Raw genomic sequence first — 20,226 nt, 5'->3', positions numbered from 1 at the left:
AATCTCTTTAAATCAAAGACTTAAATCGAGATGATATGAGAATGAAGTATGGCTAATGAAAATTTTTGCGTGCGATGACGAGTGATTCGAGATTCGAAGATTCCTTTATTTTTCTTTAAAATCGATATCCGCGTATCTTCTAACAGTTGAGAATCTACACCCACTTTCACTGGATGCACGTAATCTGACTAGCGTACTATAAATCGTTGGAAAGTGGAAATAGGATCGAGCTGGCCAACTCCTAAACTTCGTCGTTCGGCTGTGTGTACGTGGCTAATGGCGCCATGATCAAGATTTATTACGGAGTAGAAGTTCATTTATCTGAACGTGTCACGGTAGTTGGGGTAACACGGTACTTTTAATAATACAGTTTCTTCATCTCATATACTTATTACTTCATATATAACCAAGCTGACGTTACGTCTCAAGTAAAGAAGCACACGTTCAATTTATTTCAAACAAATAATGATATACTGCTTCGTGAGGAAATAATAAAAGGAAGAGACATTGCACGCAGATTAATTTATTAGATTATTCGTCGGGGACGAATAGGAAATGGGAGTAACGTAAAATTCGAATTGCATACCCTGAATTGGCCTTTTCCGTTTATCAACACGCTTTCAGGCGCTTGGCCAGTGTTAACCGCCAGCCGGCCGGGGAAACGTTCAGCCGCGTTCTCATGGAACCAGTCGCTGATGAGAACGACATGGGTAGTGAGATCGTAGTCGTAAAGATTGCTGTTAGGATCTTTGCTAGGCGGTTGACGTATCACTATGCTTCCGTACAGACCGTCCATTTTCTGCAATCCTGTGTGGGCGTGCCAGAAGTGCGTACCTTCGTTTCCAGCAGTCCATTGGTACCTGTTCGTTTATAAATATAAAAATTTCGATCAATTTGTTGATTGATTCAATTTGGAATCTTGTCGAAACGACAAGGATTGATTTGATGATTAAATACCTGAAAGTGCTACCCTCTTGGATGGGGCACTGTGTCACGAATGGTACGCCATCGTAGTATTGAGAGCCCCTCTGCCACACGCCGTGCCAATGAATGGTAACTTCCATACCTTCGATGTGATTCTCCACGTCGATCACGACTTTGTCACCTTGACAGACTTGGATGCTCGGCCCAGGTATCATCCTGTTCGCTGTCAAAATACCACGTTCCACTCCATCTGCCAACACGCATTGACAATCGCTCCAGACCACGTTAGTGGCGTTAGGGGTGCAAATTTGGCACGCGCTGCAAAATCATTGATCATAGAAACTGGATCGAATCTCGTTACTCTTTGCTCCTTCATAAAAATTTCGCTTTCATCGATAAGTATCGTTCACAATTTGGCAATAAGTTTATTTTGTTGTCGAATGATTAATAAAAATAACTCACGCCCCAAGGACGGTGTAATACTCGAGGGTGAAATGGTAATAGCATATCCTAGGTGGTTCGTTCTCGCGGCAAGCTCTGGCACACTCGTCCGGCGAGGAAAGCGCCGGATTTCGGCGCAATTCAGCCGTGGATCGCTCGCTGTAATCGAGGGGTCTCGTCCTTGGTGGTCTGACAGTCACCCCCCGGCTGCCAAGATTGTCGATCCCGCCGAAACCACTTCGAAACACGTTACCGGTCGGCGGATGAGTTTGCACCAGGCCATGACTCGAAGGGAAGAAGTTGCTGGTATCGTCGGTGAAGATGTTGCCCGTTTTAATAGTCGGTGTCCAGAAGGATGACGCTGGTGTCTGGTCGGAGACCACGTCTGTAATTAGTGGTGATAAATCGTTAGTAACGATTGCTTCTTTAATATAAATTTTAGTGATACGCGCATATTTTTACTCGAAATTATTTTTAGATGGAATAGAATTGGAATATCGGAAATAATATTTCACTGGAATGGATCCAAGAGTGTACATTAGACGTGGATAGAACTAGTTTCGTAGGAATAAAGTCAAAGGTTTCTTAGTTACAAGAAAAGACGGCCAATAGGTGGTTACATTTTTTTACAAGAAGGCGCACGCAAGATAAATTGATAAATTGAATATAATGTATACAGTGTAGGTAATTAACATCGTAAACGATACACCTATTACCATTTATAACGGGTAAATACGCGTTTCAACGTTACGTCACTTCATAACTATAAAATAATGATAAAAGTATAATAGTTATTGCACAATACCAATATTACATTGTACAACACTACATTAGACACAACGTCTATAATAATTTCAACGTTACCATTATTACGACGATGGATGAAACGAGCGTGGCACACGAAGAAAGCCACGGACGACTCGCAAAAAAATTCGAAAGGTTCTCTCCCGCCTCGTTTCTCGTGGCGCGTGTAAAAGTTAATTCCCCGTTTATAAGGGAAAATAGCCGCGATTAAAACGCGCTACCGACTTTTTTAACAGTTCGTAGTTGGAAAAAAAGGAAGAAGAAAAAGAAGAAGAAGAAATTTGATCGTATATCACGCGTATGTTTGCACTCGATATGCGCTCATACGTGCCGCAAAGATAGGCGAGAGAGCGAAAAGGTATGCGAACCAAGAGAGAAATTGCTCTTGGGCACGAAGAGTCAAGGTGGATGTTATCGTAGGGTTATCTTCACCGTGACCCTGGACGATCGACTATTTCGTTGCGCAATAAAGAAGTCTGAATCGTCTTCGGGCTCGATCGAACGAAGGCGAAAAGAGGAAGGAAAAGGAAGAAATTCGCAGAGATCTCGAAATCGAATCGCGATAATCGTAACTCGATAATTATTGGGCAGAAAGAACGATTAAAGCATTAATTATGACGGGTTACAATCAAGTTACAATTTGTTAGATTCTCTCTCTCGGCCTGAGAATCGAGAACGAGTTACGATTAATTTGATGTTAGCCGACTCGCGCTGTATTTTCCCTTTAATTATCGTGACGCTCGAGTGAATTTCGCGAGTTGTTTTCACTGGAGATGCCACGACTCATGGCCACTCGAAAATCCAATTATGGAACTTTTGCCTCGGATTTGCAAATTTTTTTTCTTTTTCTTTTTTTTTTTTTTTAAATGATTAAAGCGTAGGCGATGCCCAATTAACACTTATGATACGAATAATCATATCGACTAAAAAGAAAAAAAATATGGAACAGTAAAATATATTTGTATAATGCAAAGTTATACATGTTATTTGCATTATTATTATTATTCGCCAAAAAATTATTCGATTAATATTTGGCGATTATCAACGAGCAACGGAGAAAATTTAAAAATATTTTAAAAAGGTTCTAAAAATTTTTAAAAATACGATCTTTCTTAAAAAATAAAAAATGTTAAGTAAGGTAATATTGATATTGACCAATGAAGCAATTTATAACAATATATAAACAGATATTAACGATAAATCGTTGATAATTTCATCGAATGGATTGTTTTTCTAATATATATTCGAGCGTTATTAAGGTCGCGCGTTTAGTATGCTTTCGTCGTCGAACGAGAACGGTCGAAACACGAGTTTATGCGAGAGATTTATATTCTATTCCGGATATTTAAGAAATCACTGGTTGCATTATTCTCTTCAGATACGTTACGTATGTATATTTAAGCATGTTGGAAGAATAACAAATTTTGATAAAATTTTACTACATAATATAAAAATTAAAAAGTTTACATTTGTTTCAAATGTTTTATTATAACAATGCATCACTCGTTATTTTATTGCAAGTATAAAAATGTATAAAATCATTGTCCTTGTCTCTTAAATTTGTTTCCTCTTCTACATTTCTTCCACGTTTTCCTTTTATTTCGATTTATTCGTTTAAACGATCATTCCTCCAATATTATTATCATCGAAAATTTTCATTTAATCTCGATTTCAAGAAAAAAACATATCGAGCAAATATTTGTTTACTTTTCTAAAAATTTCCTCATCGTTATGTGTCCGGAGGATATTTATTATCGTTGATTATAACGCGATGCCATAAAAATTCGAAGGAGTAGAATTCGTATAAACGTGAAATGGGTATTTGTTCCACGAATTATTTCGATTTAAAGGAAAAAAGAAAATCACGAACGGTTTGCTATACGAACCGGTTTTGTCGCGCGAAAAAAATCACGGGATCATTAAAAAAATCTTAAGGAACTTTGGATTGCGCGGCCTGCCGCGCGATTCCGTACCATAGATTCCAGTAGAACGTTGATCTAGGGTAACGTATATTCAATAAAAATCAGAAACCCACGTAGCGCGTTTTGCTTGTAGGCAGTATTCGTTCGCCTCATCACGCAGCGTGAAAATTACGATAAAAATCGGATCGTTTTCGTATAACTTTATTGCCATGGAGAAGATGAAATATTGATCTATGAAACTTAATTGGATTCTTGAAAAAGTTGATGTACATATACATATATTTTACGTCCAGTGAAAATTAGATTCCTCATGCTAATTAATAAATAAAACAAATATTTTTTTTTATAATAATTTATTTTACATTCAGAAACATCGAAATTTTCAAATTAAAATCAATTAATAAATTTTTTATTTTTAATTTTTCGTAATAACCGATATTAATTTATTCGCAATTATTCAATTAATAGTTCGTGCATCCACTCGTAAATAATTAATAATTTTCCATTATTATTTATTTGCAGGGACAGAAATCGAATTACATTATTTGACAAAATTTTCCATTTTCAATCGCACGTATTTCATGATTCATCGTAATGTTCATATTGTCCATTCGATATTCGCGAACGATACCCGTTGAAAATTATAATCTTTAACAGCGATAATAAGTTGGAGCAATAAATAATTTCTTTTTTTTTTCTTTCTTTCTTTTTCCCCCAGTTATTTTCATAAATCATAAAGTTGACCAATAAAATTTACCGCAAGATCGACACGGTCCCTTCGCGATATAGAAGCTAACAACGAACCGACTCAGGAACGACTTTTCGATATTTAACCACCCTGCACAAATATGGACACCAACGCTTAAAAGGGTTATAGTATTGTAATTCAGCGTTCTATCCGGTCGCACGCCAGGCGGTCGGCCTCGTCCGCGACTGGCATAGGCGTGCATTATTTACGACCCTGCACCGAACAGACATCGTGACGTAAAAATTTCTTCGCGGATGAATTATGCCGTTCGCTTGGTATGCGAATTTTTTCGCCAGATCAAACCGTCGAGCAAACTTACAAAGCTTTCTTCGAGAATCCCGGGCATACAAAGCCTCTTTGAAACCCGCCATTCGTCTAAACTATATCTATCGTGACTTTTGCGTCAAACGTTGTTTGAATATTCACCGGAGAAAATAATAATTTCGATTTAGTTGATACAAACTTGGGAGGAGATTTCAATATTCAAACGAAACTATGAGTATGTATGAGATGCTCGATGGAGATGCGGGCTCGAATATATCTTCTTTTTCAAGAACGATATAAAATAGAGGAAATTTAATTTAAAACGTGAAATAACACGAAACTACTCCGTGTTATAAAATGCAATTCCAGTTTACAACTGGACTCCATTTTATTGAGGAAGTGAAACATAACTTTGGTCGCATAATTTCCATGCAATATTTTCTAAGATCTGTTCTTAAGACTTTCTCTCTTTCTTCAATTTACATTAAACAAGATTCAATCCGAGCTCGCGGATAAAATTTTCTTTTATGTTTCAAATTCAAAAACTCGATTCGTACAAATTTCTTATTTGCGCACAATATATAAAAAACGAAATTTCGTTATTTCATTATTGTTAGCCAATTCTTAATCAATTATTATTTGCATTAATAAAACAAATGTATTTTCGATCATTTCCTGTTAGATCGTGCTATAGAATTCACATCATTTCCCGCATTTCTCCAGATATATTCACGCTGACATTTCTTCGAAAGTGTATGCAAATCGTAGTTCGAAGAAATGTAGTTCGATCGAATGTTTTGCAACGTTTCCGCGTTCTGCGCAAAATTGTCTCCGCAATTGCCAGTGAAATTTCTCTGTGGCGATCTCTTTAATAAAATTGAAACAGTTCCCGCTCGATTTCGAAGCCTCGTAAAGAAATCGAGTCGTTTCCGGATTGCGAGAGTCTCGGCTATCGAAAGGCAATATTCGATAATTATCGTATTTAATCGTTGCCTTCCTTGAGCACGTACATGACGAAGTAATGTTACCGATTGGTATCGAATCAACCGACGGTCGATAAAACAAAACGCGACTCGATTGATTGAAAAAGGAGTTCTGTCGCAACGATATTTTACTAATCGATATCTTACGTATATCTTGAATCAGCAACGTGTTTCTGATCGACTAAAAAAGAATCCATAAACTAGATAAAAGCATAAGTGAAGTTTTTTCTTCGTTTCTCCGTTATTCAACGGCAGTTTCGTAAACTATTTTATTACCTAACCTAAAAGTAGGGACAAGAAGAAAAGAGAATGCAAATTAGAATTCATAGAGACGAACGCTGTCATAGAGACGATAAATCGTCGATTTTATATCGTGGTCAATGCAGAAAATTTCGCGTTTTGAATATATATATCATGCGATTCACACATGTTTTCGACGATTTGCTATTTTGATGCAAGCCTATTGTTGCGCAGTTAAGAAGCCATTAGCAACGAAATTTAATTGAGGAGGGAAAACATAAAACACAAATTAAACAGGATCTGCGTTACAATAACTTGCGAATTGCCGGGCTCGGATCTTGAGGCAACTCTAAAAATACTATAATTCCACGAAAGTCCGCCCTACAAATAATATCCACTAATTATCGTTTGTTGCGTTCCGTGCTATAAAAGGCGATGAGTGACCAATAGGTTTACGAGGGGGTAAGAGTAGAAAGCGTACAATAAATTCACATTTGCTCGATTCGCATTTGGAAACAATCCGAAAACATTGGACTTTGTAAGGGAGAAATAAGTAGAACACGTTAAAGAAACTTCAAAGTCATACAATTGGAGTAAGAAAGTTTTCTATATTTTATGCGAGCACAAATTTAAAAGGGGATTAGATTGACTCTTTAAATCTCAATATTCTTTCTTTCAATATAATTTTCTAATATATAAATTGATCGATTTTATTGACAAAACTATATTTAAAACTCGAGAAAAAGGATTGATCTCGAAGAGATTTTCCGCCAAAAAAAATACTCTTTATACAATCCATTATAAATTTTCATCAAAATCATTTTAGGGTCAGTTTTGTTTTAAGATAACTTTCTTGCCCGAGTGTACGCATGCTGTCTTTAAAATGGCAGTAACGTAAGTTCTACTTATCGTTAGAAATGGACGAATGGCTTGTCAAAAATGACGTCGCAGCTACTTTCACTGTATAATCCGCAACGCCGCGCCGGCTCAAAACGACGGATCTCCGCTTCGATGTGTCATCATCCGACGTCTCGTGGATTCCATTACATAATTTTCATAGATTTACGTAACGCGGAACGCGCGAGGAAACGAGGTTTACATAATATGCCGCGTGTGTAGTCCTAGAACCGGACTAGGGTAGAGAATCCGCCTACGCGATCTACGTGGAAATCCTGTCACGCGGATGCTTTTTACGATGACAGCGCGATGAAGCAATAGACGCGACGGACCAGTTTTCTACATCATGGGAAGACACACGATACGGATGTGTAATATATCGGGCAATTTCTTCGTTCCCATGGAAACGAATTTTAAAGAGGAGGACTCGCAGATAGGATGCAAGATTAGATTGGCTTAAGGACAGTGAGCAGAGACAGCGAGCCCTTAAATTTTTGAGAAATTGATAAATTTACCCTTTAATTAATTAAAAATAACGTTTAGAGAAGCGAGATGATGTATATCATATAAATATATTAAGAATTAAAAAAGGATTTCAAGAAATTTAAGAATATTTGAGATATATTTAATAAAATTGCAATCAAGATTCCAAACGATATCTCACTATTTATAATTATCCATGATATATAATAATACGCAGATTGATATGTGCCAAAAAATTGCAGATTCATTTCAAGTATTAAGAAGATACGAAATTAAGAGATCTCTCAACGGTTTTATTAAAAACCATTTACGAGTGATGTTCCGAATGAGTGGAAGTTTAAGAAAGGAGGTATCCAATAACGGGAACGGTAATTTCACGGTAATTTCGCTGAAACGTTGAATTTCGATCAGGATCAGCGGATGCTGGAGAATTAACGAGAAAGGCGTGCTTCGAAAATACGTTTCCTTAAACCTTTCACTTTAACCTCCCCAACATGTCAGATCAATAACGCGCGTAAATGCGTTCCACATCTTATCTCTCGTTCTTTATCTCGCACGCGAGAAGTCGACGATTTTAACGTCCATTGCGCGTCAACCCTTTTCACGTTAACTCTTCTTATTTTCTAATTATTTTCGAATCATGCGCCATTACATATACTAATTGTCGCATTATTTACTCGCTAATTAATTCTTTGCACTCTAGCAGTACTGCCTATTTAAAAAACATTCTATTTATACGATTAATATTAGTTGTATATATTAGAAAAAATATCTTGGAGATATCAGTGCATTGCCTTTAAACCTTTTTCTTTTAACATTCTATACGCATCGATTTCATCATACTTCTCAACTATTCGCATATTCGCTCCAATTCGTTTCACACGCTCGAAAGGATGATAGTTGAAGACGTTGAAACTGGGACAAAGGAAGCGAAACGGGACAATGTTTTAAATGTCAAGACATCGATCGTGTCACGGAGTCAAAGTTTGTTCTTTCCTCCGATATGCGATTGAACTTTGTTTCGAGTTCTCGTACTTGAACGAGCCGAGGAAGGTTGATGCGTGGAGAACAACGATCGTTGTCTCTAACCTTTAATTAAATTATCGGATGGCCTGTGCATGCGCACCTCCGTACCACTCGTGTGGATCTAACGTGTGCACTTTATGGAGAACAATCATGGGAAAGGTATAATATATCGTACGAATAAATATTGCTGTTAAATATTTATTAGGTTAAATTCTTTTATTTTTTATTTGATTCAATGTCGAATTTTTGTTAATTATATTATTTCTTTTTTTGTGGAAGAAGAAAAATTAAACTATTTTGACCTACATTTCGTTCAATTTTTAATTTCGCAATTGTGATAAGAAGATATTACATAAATAATATATTACATCGTAAGTAATAATTAATAAGTAATAATAGAAAGTGTAAACGTGTAAATTATAAAATATTAATCAAACTTTCAACATTTTTTCACAATCCATATTTCAATATGGTAATTTCTTAAACTGATATTCCTTTCTATTTTAATTAACATAGTTAATACTCCGATTAATAGTTTGATCGGCCGATTTTGTAACGATGCTTGGAACGTAGAAATATATTCTAATCGTTAAAAAAAAAAAAAGAAAAAGATTGTCTACGACGATTTTAAAAATAATCGTAATGAACGAGCATCATAATTTCTAACAGCAATATTCAACGATTCCTATAGCTAGGATCACGAGCACGTAAGGAAGAGAGAGTGGAATTCAATACTGTTGCGTGATGATATTACAGTTTCGTTTTGTTACGTATCGATAATGATCGCGATAATTATTTCCCGCACAATTAGACGATTAAATTATTATTCCCGGTTGTGCAATTTATTACCACGTTTTTCTTCTCACTTCGTAAATACTGTGAAACGATATTCACCTAATAGAAAAAGTTGCTTCACATTTGATACAATAATCTACGTATTTATAAAGCTTAATACGAAACAAAATTTAAGTTCTAATGCTTAATAGCCAATATGGCTTTAGTGTCGCTTCAGCCATAATGTTAAAAATTAGACTTGGGTGAATTTCATTGCAAGGTAATGCAATAATCGTTTGTGATTAATTGTACATTAGATATATCATGAATGATTATCATTTAATATAAGAATAATATAGAGAGGAAATGTTTACAAGTTAAAGCACGAAATCTTCGTATTAATCACTCTGACATTTCGATCGATCGTCGACAGGAAGAACGAGGCCGCGGGACCACGATCAAGGCGCAACATTAAGCGTGTGCCTCGAGTCAATAATATCCCGTTACATTCTCACTTTTATTTGAACTTTACCTTTTGTTTGAACTTTAGAACGATGATACTTCGTGACTGCATAGTCTCGTGACTCCCACGCTGCTAATATCTCCAATCGACCCGGGACGAATCTCTTACCACGCTTCGTTACCTCGTCTTCGTGGATAATCCTTCCACTCGGAATTTTAAAAAGGTTTGCCTTCGATTCATTGACGATTTGATGCATATTACGTAAATTAACAATTATAATTCCATCAAGAATTAACGTTTCCATTGTTCCGTAGGAAAATATAATAATATTCGAAGAAGGAAAAATAATAAAATAATCAAAGGAGAGGTGTATCGAGTTCTAGTAGTTAATATGGCGCTAGTGTCGCTCGACCGACAAATGAATGTACGGTTCATCTAACGCGTTGATCTTCCGAATGATCTTCCTGCTTCCTGCGTACCTTGACCTGTTCGCATTTAGACATTTCACTTTGTCCACGAAGCGTATAAACGGATCAGACAATTGCGCCAAACTATTTACCCCATAGCTGTATATGGAAACGCTATGTTAGAAACTCTGTTGCAATTATCACGGGGCAAAAAAACGGGTGCACTTATCTTATTAACATTTCTTGCCGTTGCCCTTCGGAAATTAACGAATGATATTCCAATCATTCAGAAATTAAATCGATCAACTTTTTACTCGGAATTACTCTAAATTACCGGTGTATAAATCATCGGTATTCAATTTCTTACAAGAAGTCAAATGATTTTTATCTCCTGATAAAATTAATCAGAGATAGTTAAAGTATCGTGCAAGAATCGCGTACAAATATTATTACAAAAAGAAAGAAAGAAATGATGTAGAGATATAAGTATTTAATAACAAGAAATTCAAATTGAAAGGAAGAAAGTCAACTCGATGGAATGTTTCGTATGGAAAGAAAATTCCATACAATAGATAAGAGATGCTGCGCAACTCTAGAAATCGCAACTCGAAATAGAAAGCGTGATGATCCGCGAATGAACTTGGCCTTGTCCTTGTCCTCGTCTCATCTTACGGAACGCTCGACAAGCGTTCCTCGAGCGTTGTGCAAAACCTCGAGGTATTGTGCAAACCGCGTCGAGGAGAGCGCGAGAAGGTGAAGGGAAGGTGTTTACACCGTATCGTTGCGATGCAACGATACGGTGTAAACACCTCTCTTCGATTGCGCTAATGAACGTAATAATAACGGTCCACGCGAACGAAAGCTTTCCAATCACTGAATTCGATGTCCAGATTCGAACACGACGCCTCCACTTCAAGCCTTTCCTTTTCTTTCGACGAGGCGTCTCCGCGTTCGTCGCACGAACACCACCGTTTCACAGATCGAGTCACTTTGTCTCGAGTTTCTACGTGGATCGATGAATTTATTACCTTTTTTCAGGGTTCAGAGAAAACGTTTTTTGGATAATGGAAATTTTTCATTTATCTATCGATACGTTGAACGATTGGCTCTTCGAATTTAATTCGAGAATAAGAGAGGGATAATAGTTTTAATATTAATCTACGAAATAAGGAACGAAGATCGTTTTCAATTTTCAAGAATCAGATTTTTTTAAGTTTTAAAAGAGATTTATCGATGCAATGATTAATCTAAAAGTATTCGAGCGTCGAACCGGATCAATTTCCATGATCAACACACCATGTCGGAACGTTTACGCAATACTCGTGTTAATTTAAATTTCAGGTATAAAAGCCGAGACATTTTAACGAGTACGCCGCCTTTGCTCTCCCTTCGCTCGCGTGTCTGTTCGACGTATCCGTTTCCCGGATGGACACCCTCCTCGGTATGCGCACGCGCAACGACACCCGCAATAAATTTACCATGGAGAAACAAGTACAAACAAGGCGATCGAAGGTTGGATCCGAATTAACGATTCTGCGGAACGGTCGGTGCAAGTGAAAGGCCTCGATGCTCACGATGGGACACCGGAAATATGCACGCGTGCGCCCGAGACGGCTACTAAATTTCACGGGCGATACTATCATTAAAATCGCCCTACTAACGTCCGATTTATGGCTACTTTAATCGCTGCTTCCGATGCAAATGTGGAAAGGAATACTTTCGATTCGTGAAATGAAATTGGGGTCCACCCACTCCACCATCTTGCTTTCCTAACAAACGATCTTTTCTTTATTTTTATTAACTCTCGAGCTGTTTTGAGAGGAGAGCTCGTTAGAAACGAGGACGAGAAAGTTTATAAAAATAATTGCAAGTTATAATAACGTAATCGAGAAATTTATATGTATTTTTGTAATAAGAAGAAAAAAGGAAAAGGAAAAAAAAGTGTAAAGGCTTTCTAAAAGTCGGTTCAATAATATCAATTTATATCGGTTTTTAATTAAAATTCTAATTTGGAATATATCTAAATGCGATTAAAGAATGATTGGTGATCGTTGATCCATAACGCGAATATAATTAGTGTAAAGATACCGACATCACCAGGACACGATAATATCAGCGTATCGACCTTCGATGAAGATAACTGCATTGTTGGCGAAGTTGAGATAACGTTTCTACGCAGTTCATATCCGGAAGTCGTAGACAAGTACGTAAATCTTGCTCGTGAAAGCTTCGAAATTTTCATTAATATATTAATAGATAATTCTGAGTTTTTAAATTGATCATTCCTGGAAAGAATAATCGTAATTTTGAATAAATCTTATTTCGAAAAAGTGATTGGATCTTTCAAGAATTAATATGAAACTGATATTTTTTTATATATCGTTTCTGATACGAAGTAACAAGATCAATATTTAAAAATTCAGCAAAAATCTGGTGGAAAAATCAAATATCGAATTTGATTGGTGCGAGAAGATGAGAAGTGGAATCGAAAGCAGGTTTTTTCGAGTTTTATTTAAATTCTATTTCTCTTGTTTTCAACAGTGTTCTCTTTTTTTGCCACGTGCTTTATTCTTTTGTCGATCACACGACTTCAACACGTGTAAAATTATTTATTATTAGTTAATCATATGAATTATCTCTACTTTCTAACGAAGGAAAGGAACTTTTTCGAGTATGTTCGTTAAGCATGAACATATAATAATTTAATTATTAATCGGTGAGAGTATCAGACTCGGAGAGTTTTTACGCGACAGCAAATTGGCTCGTTCGCATGCCTCTTTAATGGAGTTATAAATGGTAAAGCTATAAAATCTGTCGTTGTTATTTTTACTGTTTTCCAAATATTTTTATTTATCTTCTCTCCCAATGTCTCGTTAAAAGAGAATCTCGTTTTTACGGATAATTTCAAGCATTCCTTGCTCCTCCTCTTTCGAACGAATTTAATTTTCGTTTATAATAGATGAATCCTGAATAATTCTATCGGATGTAAACGTATTAATTATTTCGATGCAATTGCTTGTTGTAAATTCTAAATGATTTTTTTTCTAGGTGTGAATTTCGAATATTCATCAAATACGATGATTTATAAATATCGACTTCGATTTGCGTCAAGGATTTCTTCCTCGAAAGTTATTTCAGACAGATCCCTGACGTTTAAAAAAAATTTGAAATGAAAGATGACAAATGAAAAAGAAAAGAACGAATGATTGTTCCAAATAAATTAATTTGCGAACGAAATTGCGCAAAAAAAATATTATTCGATAAATTAAAAGTAAGTATAATTATGTTAGTTGTTCCATCATTGTCACGATTATTTATTTCCTACCAGAGAATTGTATACTAGCAACAGTAGTAAAATCTCGTTTTCTCTTCTTAAATATTAAAATAACAAATATTAATGTATCCAATTCTTCAAATGCATTACCATTCAAATAAAATAAAATAGTTATTTGCTCTAACAATCTCTCGATCCAACAAACGCAACGGACAATATATCAAGGTAATACACACGTCGAACAACGAGGATACAAAACGTTTTGTATCCACCATTCATACGAGTCAATTACATTCAAAAAATAAACGTGTTTAGGAGATGCATGTGTTTATGTCCGGACCATTGCATCTCGTTGCGAGAGAGCTCTCTCTCATCTACACTTTTATGTTCGTCCGTCCGCCTCGAAAACGAGACAGACAGCCGGCTGATGACTCGCAATTTATTTTCGTCACCCGGCAATACTTGAATCGTGATTTCTACCTTACCGTAAGTAATACACGTGCACGAGTCCTTCGCCAATATGTCGTTCACCAATGGAGAAATAATTCTTTAAATGTCAGACGATTATTATTCGCGTATTATGCAAGGACAGAAGAAGAGAGGGGCTCGATTGGGTGATTTCCGTGACGAAGATTGTATCGTATGTTGGATTCAATTCAGAGGGTATGAATAGACGCAGAGTCGTGTCAATCGCGCAATTAACAAAGAAATTATAATTGATCCTTAATTGACGAACAAAATGTTATATGGCCAAATATTGAAAGGATCGAAAAATCACGCTATCGTTAATATTTTGACGGTTTGAAAAGATACATCACTCGGGCTATTGGAGAATATTCGAAGTATAAACATTCGTGGAATTCGACGAACCCATTATTCATAACAGTCAAAACATTTCGTAGTATCGGAAACGAGAAAAGTTTCTTACGAAACGCGTTATTGAATAATAATTGGAATTATTACTCTCCAATAGTATCGATCGAATTTATCGATGTTGGTTGGGGAAAAACAACGCTTCTCGGAACTAAACTATTATGAAATCGACAAGACACGCAACTACGTGGTTTAACGCATTAACATGTTCTAATTAACCTCGGTGGTAGAGAGTGGAAGATAAGATTGGATAATAAGTATATCGATTTTGAAATAGCTGCTTAAACGGGAATTTATCGAATGAAAGATCGCAATGCTCGAACGCATTCTAAATTTATCGCCGATCGTAACACGTGGTTTCCTTTTCGTGCTTTCTTTTTCGATTCCTTGCGTTCGATAGAAAGTAAGGAATTCAGAAGGGAGAGCCGATAAGTGAAAAAAATCTCTGGATGATTTAATGGGAGGCCGGTTTTTAAGGTTACGCGAAGTCGTAATAATTTGAACTCTGCACAGTGGACCCTGAAGAGAGAAGAATGGAGGGAGAGGAAGAAAGGGGAACAAAGAGAGGACAAAGCTTTCTCGCCGATTAGAATCAGGGATCCGGTTTCTGTTCGATCGCGATTTCTCACACCGCGGACCTTGATAACTGTCTGAAAAAAAAAGAAAAACGGGAAATATCGTTTAGACGAGCGTTCGTTCGAGTGAAACCGCACGGCAGAAGAAACTACGTTACGTCACTGTCGCTATTTCTTTTTTTTTTCTTTTTTCTTTTGTCGACTTTCGAGTTTGCTATTGGAAATTGAACGATACTTGCACAATTCCGTGGATGGGGAAATTCCGGGGCAGAAAAATGGCAAGAGCGACGGTGCACGGCGAAAGGAATCGATCATTCGTGGGAATTTGTATCGTGGTGAATTTTGATGCTTTTAAGTAGAAGCGGAATGGAATACGTCAGACACGTTTTTTCTTTTTTTTTTCTTGCAAGTTTTTGGGAGAATTTGAAATGTGAGGTGATAGTATTGGAGATACGAAGTATGTAAGAATTTTAGAAATGAAAATTCCATTGTCATCCATAACAAAAGAGAATAAACAATTTCGTCAAATTTTTAAAATAAAAGATATTACGTTCGAATATACGTTCAGCTGAAGGTGATAGATTTTTAAACTCATGTTGCAAAATTTCGACAAGGAAATTCAATCTTCTTTTTCGAGCATTCCAGAAAACGCAAGAACGCGCAAAAGTTTAACACGATACTTAATAGAATCACGTCTCTATCTCTCTCTCTCTTTCTCTCCCTTTCCATCGATTTCCCAATGAAAAACCGGCATCGAAAGGGGAAACGATACCTAAAGGGGATCAAGTCGCGCAGATTCTTTCGGATCAGGTTTCTTAAGGCTCGCGCTCTTCCAACTTCACCTTGAAAAATTTAAAAAACCAACGAGAGAAATACCAACGATCCTACCGATCAAACATTCAGGAAGTTCGGTTAGATTAATTAGAAAAACTAGATTCTTTCGACAAGCAACACCACGATCATCGTCAATTCCAAATCGGTATCGAAGTTTTACACACCGAAGTGAACATCGACCGCCTTTTATCCCTTTTGTGTCTCAGAAAGCCGGATTGGCCGGAAGGAAAATCCAATTATCGTTACGTAAGGAGCGCGTGGTTAATAATCGTTTATCGTTCGATCAGGTCGGCGACACAGTCGTTGAAAGCGATATCGTAATGGCCCATTCAATTTTTTTCCATCTCCGTAATCGTCGATTATTTCACGAGACTATAGGTCGTGTCTGTAATGCCACCTTCGATTCTTGGCCAGGGGGCCTCCATCGATAAAAGCGGAAGGCCGGTACCGTTGTCACGAACACGAACGAGTGCAACGAGTCTGGATAGGTTTCGTTCGATCGGCGACCGCGTGGTGGCCAAGTAGTGATGCAGAAAGCGTGACACAGTTTCTTGGGCCAGCGATCGTGGGACAATCGCCGCGGAAATGGAGAGTGATCCAAGTTATCTATGTAAGTGCAGTACACGTTCCATATATTTTCACAGCGACCACCAGCAGCGTTTGTAAATATTAATGTTTCAATTCAATGTTACTTTCAAAATTACTTTTATGCAAAATTTATTTAATATTGAGACGCTGTATATCGATTGGGATATATATCGATACATATATCGATATGCAACGTTTTAACGAAGATAATTTTTTGAACTCTGTTATAATAAATATAAATATTTATAGAAGCAAAATTCAAATGATATCTCTATGTTCGATCTGATTAAGAAACGTTAATAAGAATTTATGCAAATATCGAATCCTATTTATCAATAAAATTTCCTTTCATCGCGTATAATATAATCCCCATAACATTTTTAGAAAGAAAGTATTTAATGCTAATTTCGAGAATTTTTCTCCTTCTAAGAGACGAACGTATCGAATATTCGAATATTCTATCAATCTAAATAAATACAAGTAGCTTCCACAGAAGTTTCCACAACCTTTCTAATATGGAAGTTACTTTCTTATACTACTACGAGAAAAATAACTTTTATCTCGTCAGCCAATCGATCGGCACGGTGATTTACAAGAGACCAGTATTACCCAATTAATCTTCATTTATTACATCCATTTACGATGCCTTTTTACAATCCGTCATTAATTCTTTCTCCTCGATTCGTAGAAGAATAATAAATTCGCTTAATAAGACTTAATAAACCTTTTCTGAGAGATATGCATCGAGTCTGCTAACTGTCGTGTAAATTAATCTTACGACCAAATAGAATTTACATTCGTGTTCAATCATATCTAAAAAAAATTCCTCCCATTAATAAGATTCCTCTTCAAAAATTTGGATTTTCCCCTCGTCGCTCGATCCTTCCTTGCTCGCGATCACTCGAACCTTGGCCATAACCGGAGAAGATCTATGATTCGAAACGATGTTGCGAACTGGAGCGCACTAACGAGCGGAGAATCTGGCGAATCTACGCCGATTCCAAGGCCGTATCACCGTTCACGCGGTTATTGTATTACGTGCGAAACAGTTTCACGTTCGCGCGAGAGAACATCCTTCCCTTCGTGTCTCATCGACCTTGGCAAGTGAAGATCGACTCGGCTCGTTTCATCGATAAAAGATTGGCCCATTCGGCTGTCAACGACCGGCAGAAAAGCGGTCGGACTAGTTTCGTATTTGAGCGTCCACGGAAGGATCACGGCCTACTGGTTTCGGCCAATGTCAAGTGCACGACAGCGCCCCACCTCTTCAATATCCGGTTTCAATGGATCCTTCCACAGGTGTCGTTCGCCTTCGAAAATTTCTTTTCTTTACTCGATGCCGAGAACCCGTTCTCGTGCATAAGATCAATCGAAGCGGAATAATGCTCGAGGCGTGGAAGAAAAGAGGGCATTTGCGGAAATATTTTTCGAATTTTAACGTTCTTCTTCTTTTTTTTTTAGAGAGAGCAGAAAAGAGAAGCAGATATTGGCACGCGTACGCTTTTTAAGACTGGAAACCAAATTCATCAATTGAAAATTTCCAAATCGAATTTCCTATGAAACTCAAAAGAACTTGATCCAATGAATCGCAAAGGGACGGTGCTGGTGTGGAACGAGAATGAAGACGAAAGAAAAGAATTTTTTTTAAGGGGATGTCCAAATATGGCGGTGATCGAGTTAATTAGACGACTCGAGTTAAGGAAGCATCGTCTCTGGACTTAATTAATGGCTAATTCAGGGGTTCCATTGTCGAACTTTCCATGTTTGTTACGTTCGTCGCACTCATCGTGAACGTTTGTAATACAAGCGTGGCTAATTGAACGCGGTTGTTCGTTGTCTCAAATTCGTCGATTGTATTTAATTAATAGCTGCGCGTTTGGGGATCGGTTTGACCGGTTCACCAGGGATTCGCGTGATTGAAGCGAGAGCCCGCGCCTCGTGAATTATTTACGCGCGTGTAATTTTGGCAAAACGTGTCCTAGGCAAGAAGGCTTCCCGTGCGGAGGTTTGGTCACGCTTGGACGTTTTGACCGTTAGAATTGGTAATAAGTGAAACGATTAAGGGAAAATGGGCATCTCCTCTTTTTTTTCTCCAATCCCACTTTATCACCATACCGCTTTCCCAACCACCGGTTAACCAATTTTCAAACCTTTATAGGAATTGTGTTGAAAATGGTATGGCATGGGAAAAAAAAGAAACGTGTTCTTTCTTAACGATTCCCCCGATTCTGGATTAATTTCTCGGTTCACCAGGACTTGGTAAGTAAGTAAGTAATCTTTTAATCGATCCAAAGTTTCGAAACTCGTTCTCGAATTAGTGTTTTATGAATTTCTTCCTCTAGATTATTAGATTATTTGATTGTAGAGGATATTTATACGTAAAAAGAAATTATACATAAAAAACATAATTTCGAACAAATATTTATTGATTGTATGGAAGAAAAATATGACAAGAATGACAGGAATAATTATTATCTATCATGTATATATTAGTTAGGGGCTTAATTAAATATAATAAATGATAATATAAAAGTTATCTGGAAAAATAATTATCCAGAGGATTCTTGAAATATTCTTCGTTAATTTTTTCTCCCAATATGTTTGTCCTTGGTTGCAACAAAACGAAGCGTAATTCAGTAAAACTCGAAAGCGAAATTTCGCTCGTGCCAAAGACAACAACGCCACGAAAATATCAAGACATTTCGAGGATCACTCGTAACGCAGATTGAAAACGTGTTTAAAAACCCTCGTAAATTATTCGATTACTTTCCATCGAGCCACGAATGGAGCGCTTAATGCGTTAACCGTTCGAAACAGATTTTATCTGCCGCGTACCACCATTTCCAGAAAGGTGTAAACAATCCAACGTGATGGCTCGAAGTGCATCCAGTAACCGTAGCACGACTGGAAACGAAACGGCGATTGTTCCTCGTTGAGGATGCGGAAGGAAGGCGCGGCGGGTCTCTTTGATCATCGAAACCGACGAATATATTTTCGCTCGAATCTCTTTGGTGCGGATACGAGGATCGAGGCCAACGAACGCACGTGAAAGGTGCGTTCGTTCGTTGAGAGACGAATTCACGAACGCCCTTTCGTTTCCTCTTATATTTTCCACGTGTATGCGAGCCAAATGGTTTATGGACACCTGAATGGCGCCTGGCCCGTCTCGTTTCTCTTTAACGGTACCTCAACGTTGTTAATGAACGCAGAAAAATCCCAGACAACAAGATTTCGAAGATTCGAGAATTATTATTCGCACATGCGTCTCGATTCGCGAGCAAAAATGGATTAATTCTTATCTCTCGAATCACTGAATAAACGGTCGATGGAAATCTTTGTAACGTTTTTGAAGGAAGATGCAAAAGAGATTTTTCATCTCTTAATTATAATTTGCTCGCCGCTATTTATCAGGGACGCGGCAGATATTAAATTATATTCAGATTTCGTGTGACATAGAAGAGGAAGAGGGTATAAAATGAATAAACAGTAAGTATTTTTAACATTTATTTTATTTTAAAAGAACAAGAAGAATACAATATTTATATAAACTCCAATGTTCAGAATAATTTAAAATTTTTCACAATTGTCTTGCTGGTCCAGTTTCTTCGTCGGTGGAATTTTTTTTTTAACTTCACGTCACACACTTCTTATCTTCGTTTTCACTTTTCTCTTGTTTCGCAACATCCCGAGGGATTTTTTTAAATAT

At 37.1% G+C, this 20,226-nt stretch overlaps 1 protein-coding gene and 1 long non-coding RNA gene across 2 annotated transcripts in view; one reads left to right on the top strand and one right to left on the bottom strand.

Annotated features, from left to right (window-relative positions):
• LOC108003837 (uncharacterized) overlaps positions 1-20,226 on the bottom strand; it is a 46,473-nt gene that overhangs the window by 5,018 nt on the left and 21,229 nt on the right. Inside the window, exons 2-4 of the mRNA XM_062082673.1 lie at positions 1,387-1,750; positions 958-1,242; positions 587-860 (exon numbers count right to left, since the gene is read on the bottom strand). Coding sequence (XP_061938657.1) covers positions 587-860; positions 958-1,242; positions 1,387-1,750 — 923 coding nt within the window. The remainder of the gene's footprint in view (positions 1-586; positions 861-957; positions 1,243-1,386; positions 1,751-20,226) is intronic.
• On the top strand, positions 12,419-19,602 carry LOC114578253 (uncharacterized). Its single transcript, XR_003699044.2, has 3 exons — positions 12,419-13,172; positions 13,425-18,779; positions 18,863-19,602. It is a non-coding gene; the product is annotated as an uncharacterized LOC114578253 (long non-coding RNA).

This window comes from Apis cerana, linkage group LG12, assembly GCF_029169275.1.
Source record: "Apis cerana isolate GH-2021 linkage group LG12, AcerK_1.0, whole genome shotgun sequence".
Lineage (NCBI taxonomy): Eukaryota > Metazoa > Arthropoda > Insecta > Hymenoptera > Apidae > Apis > Apis cerana.
Note: the sequence above shows the minus strand (reverse complement) of the source record. Positions and strands in the feature narration are given on the sequence as shown.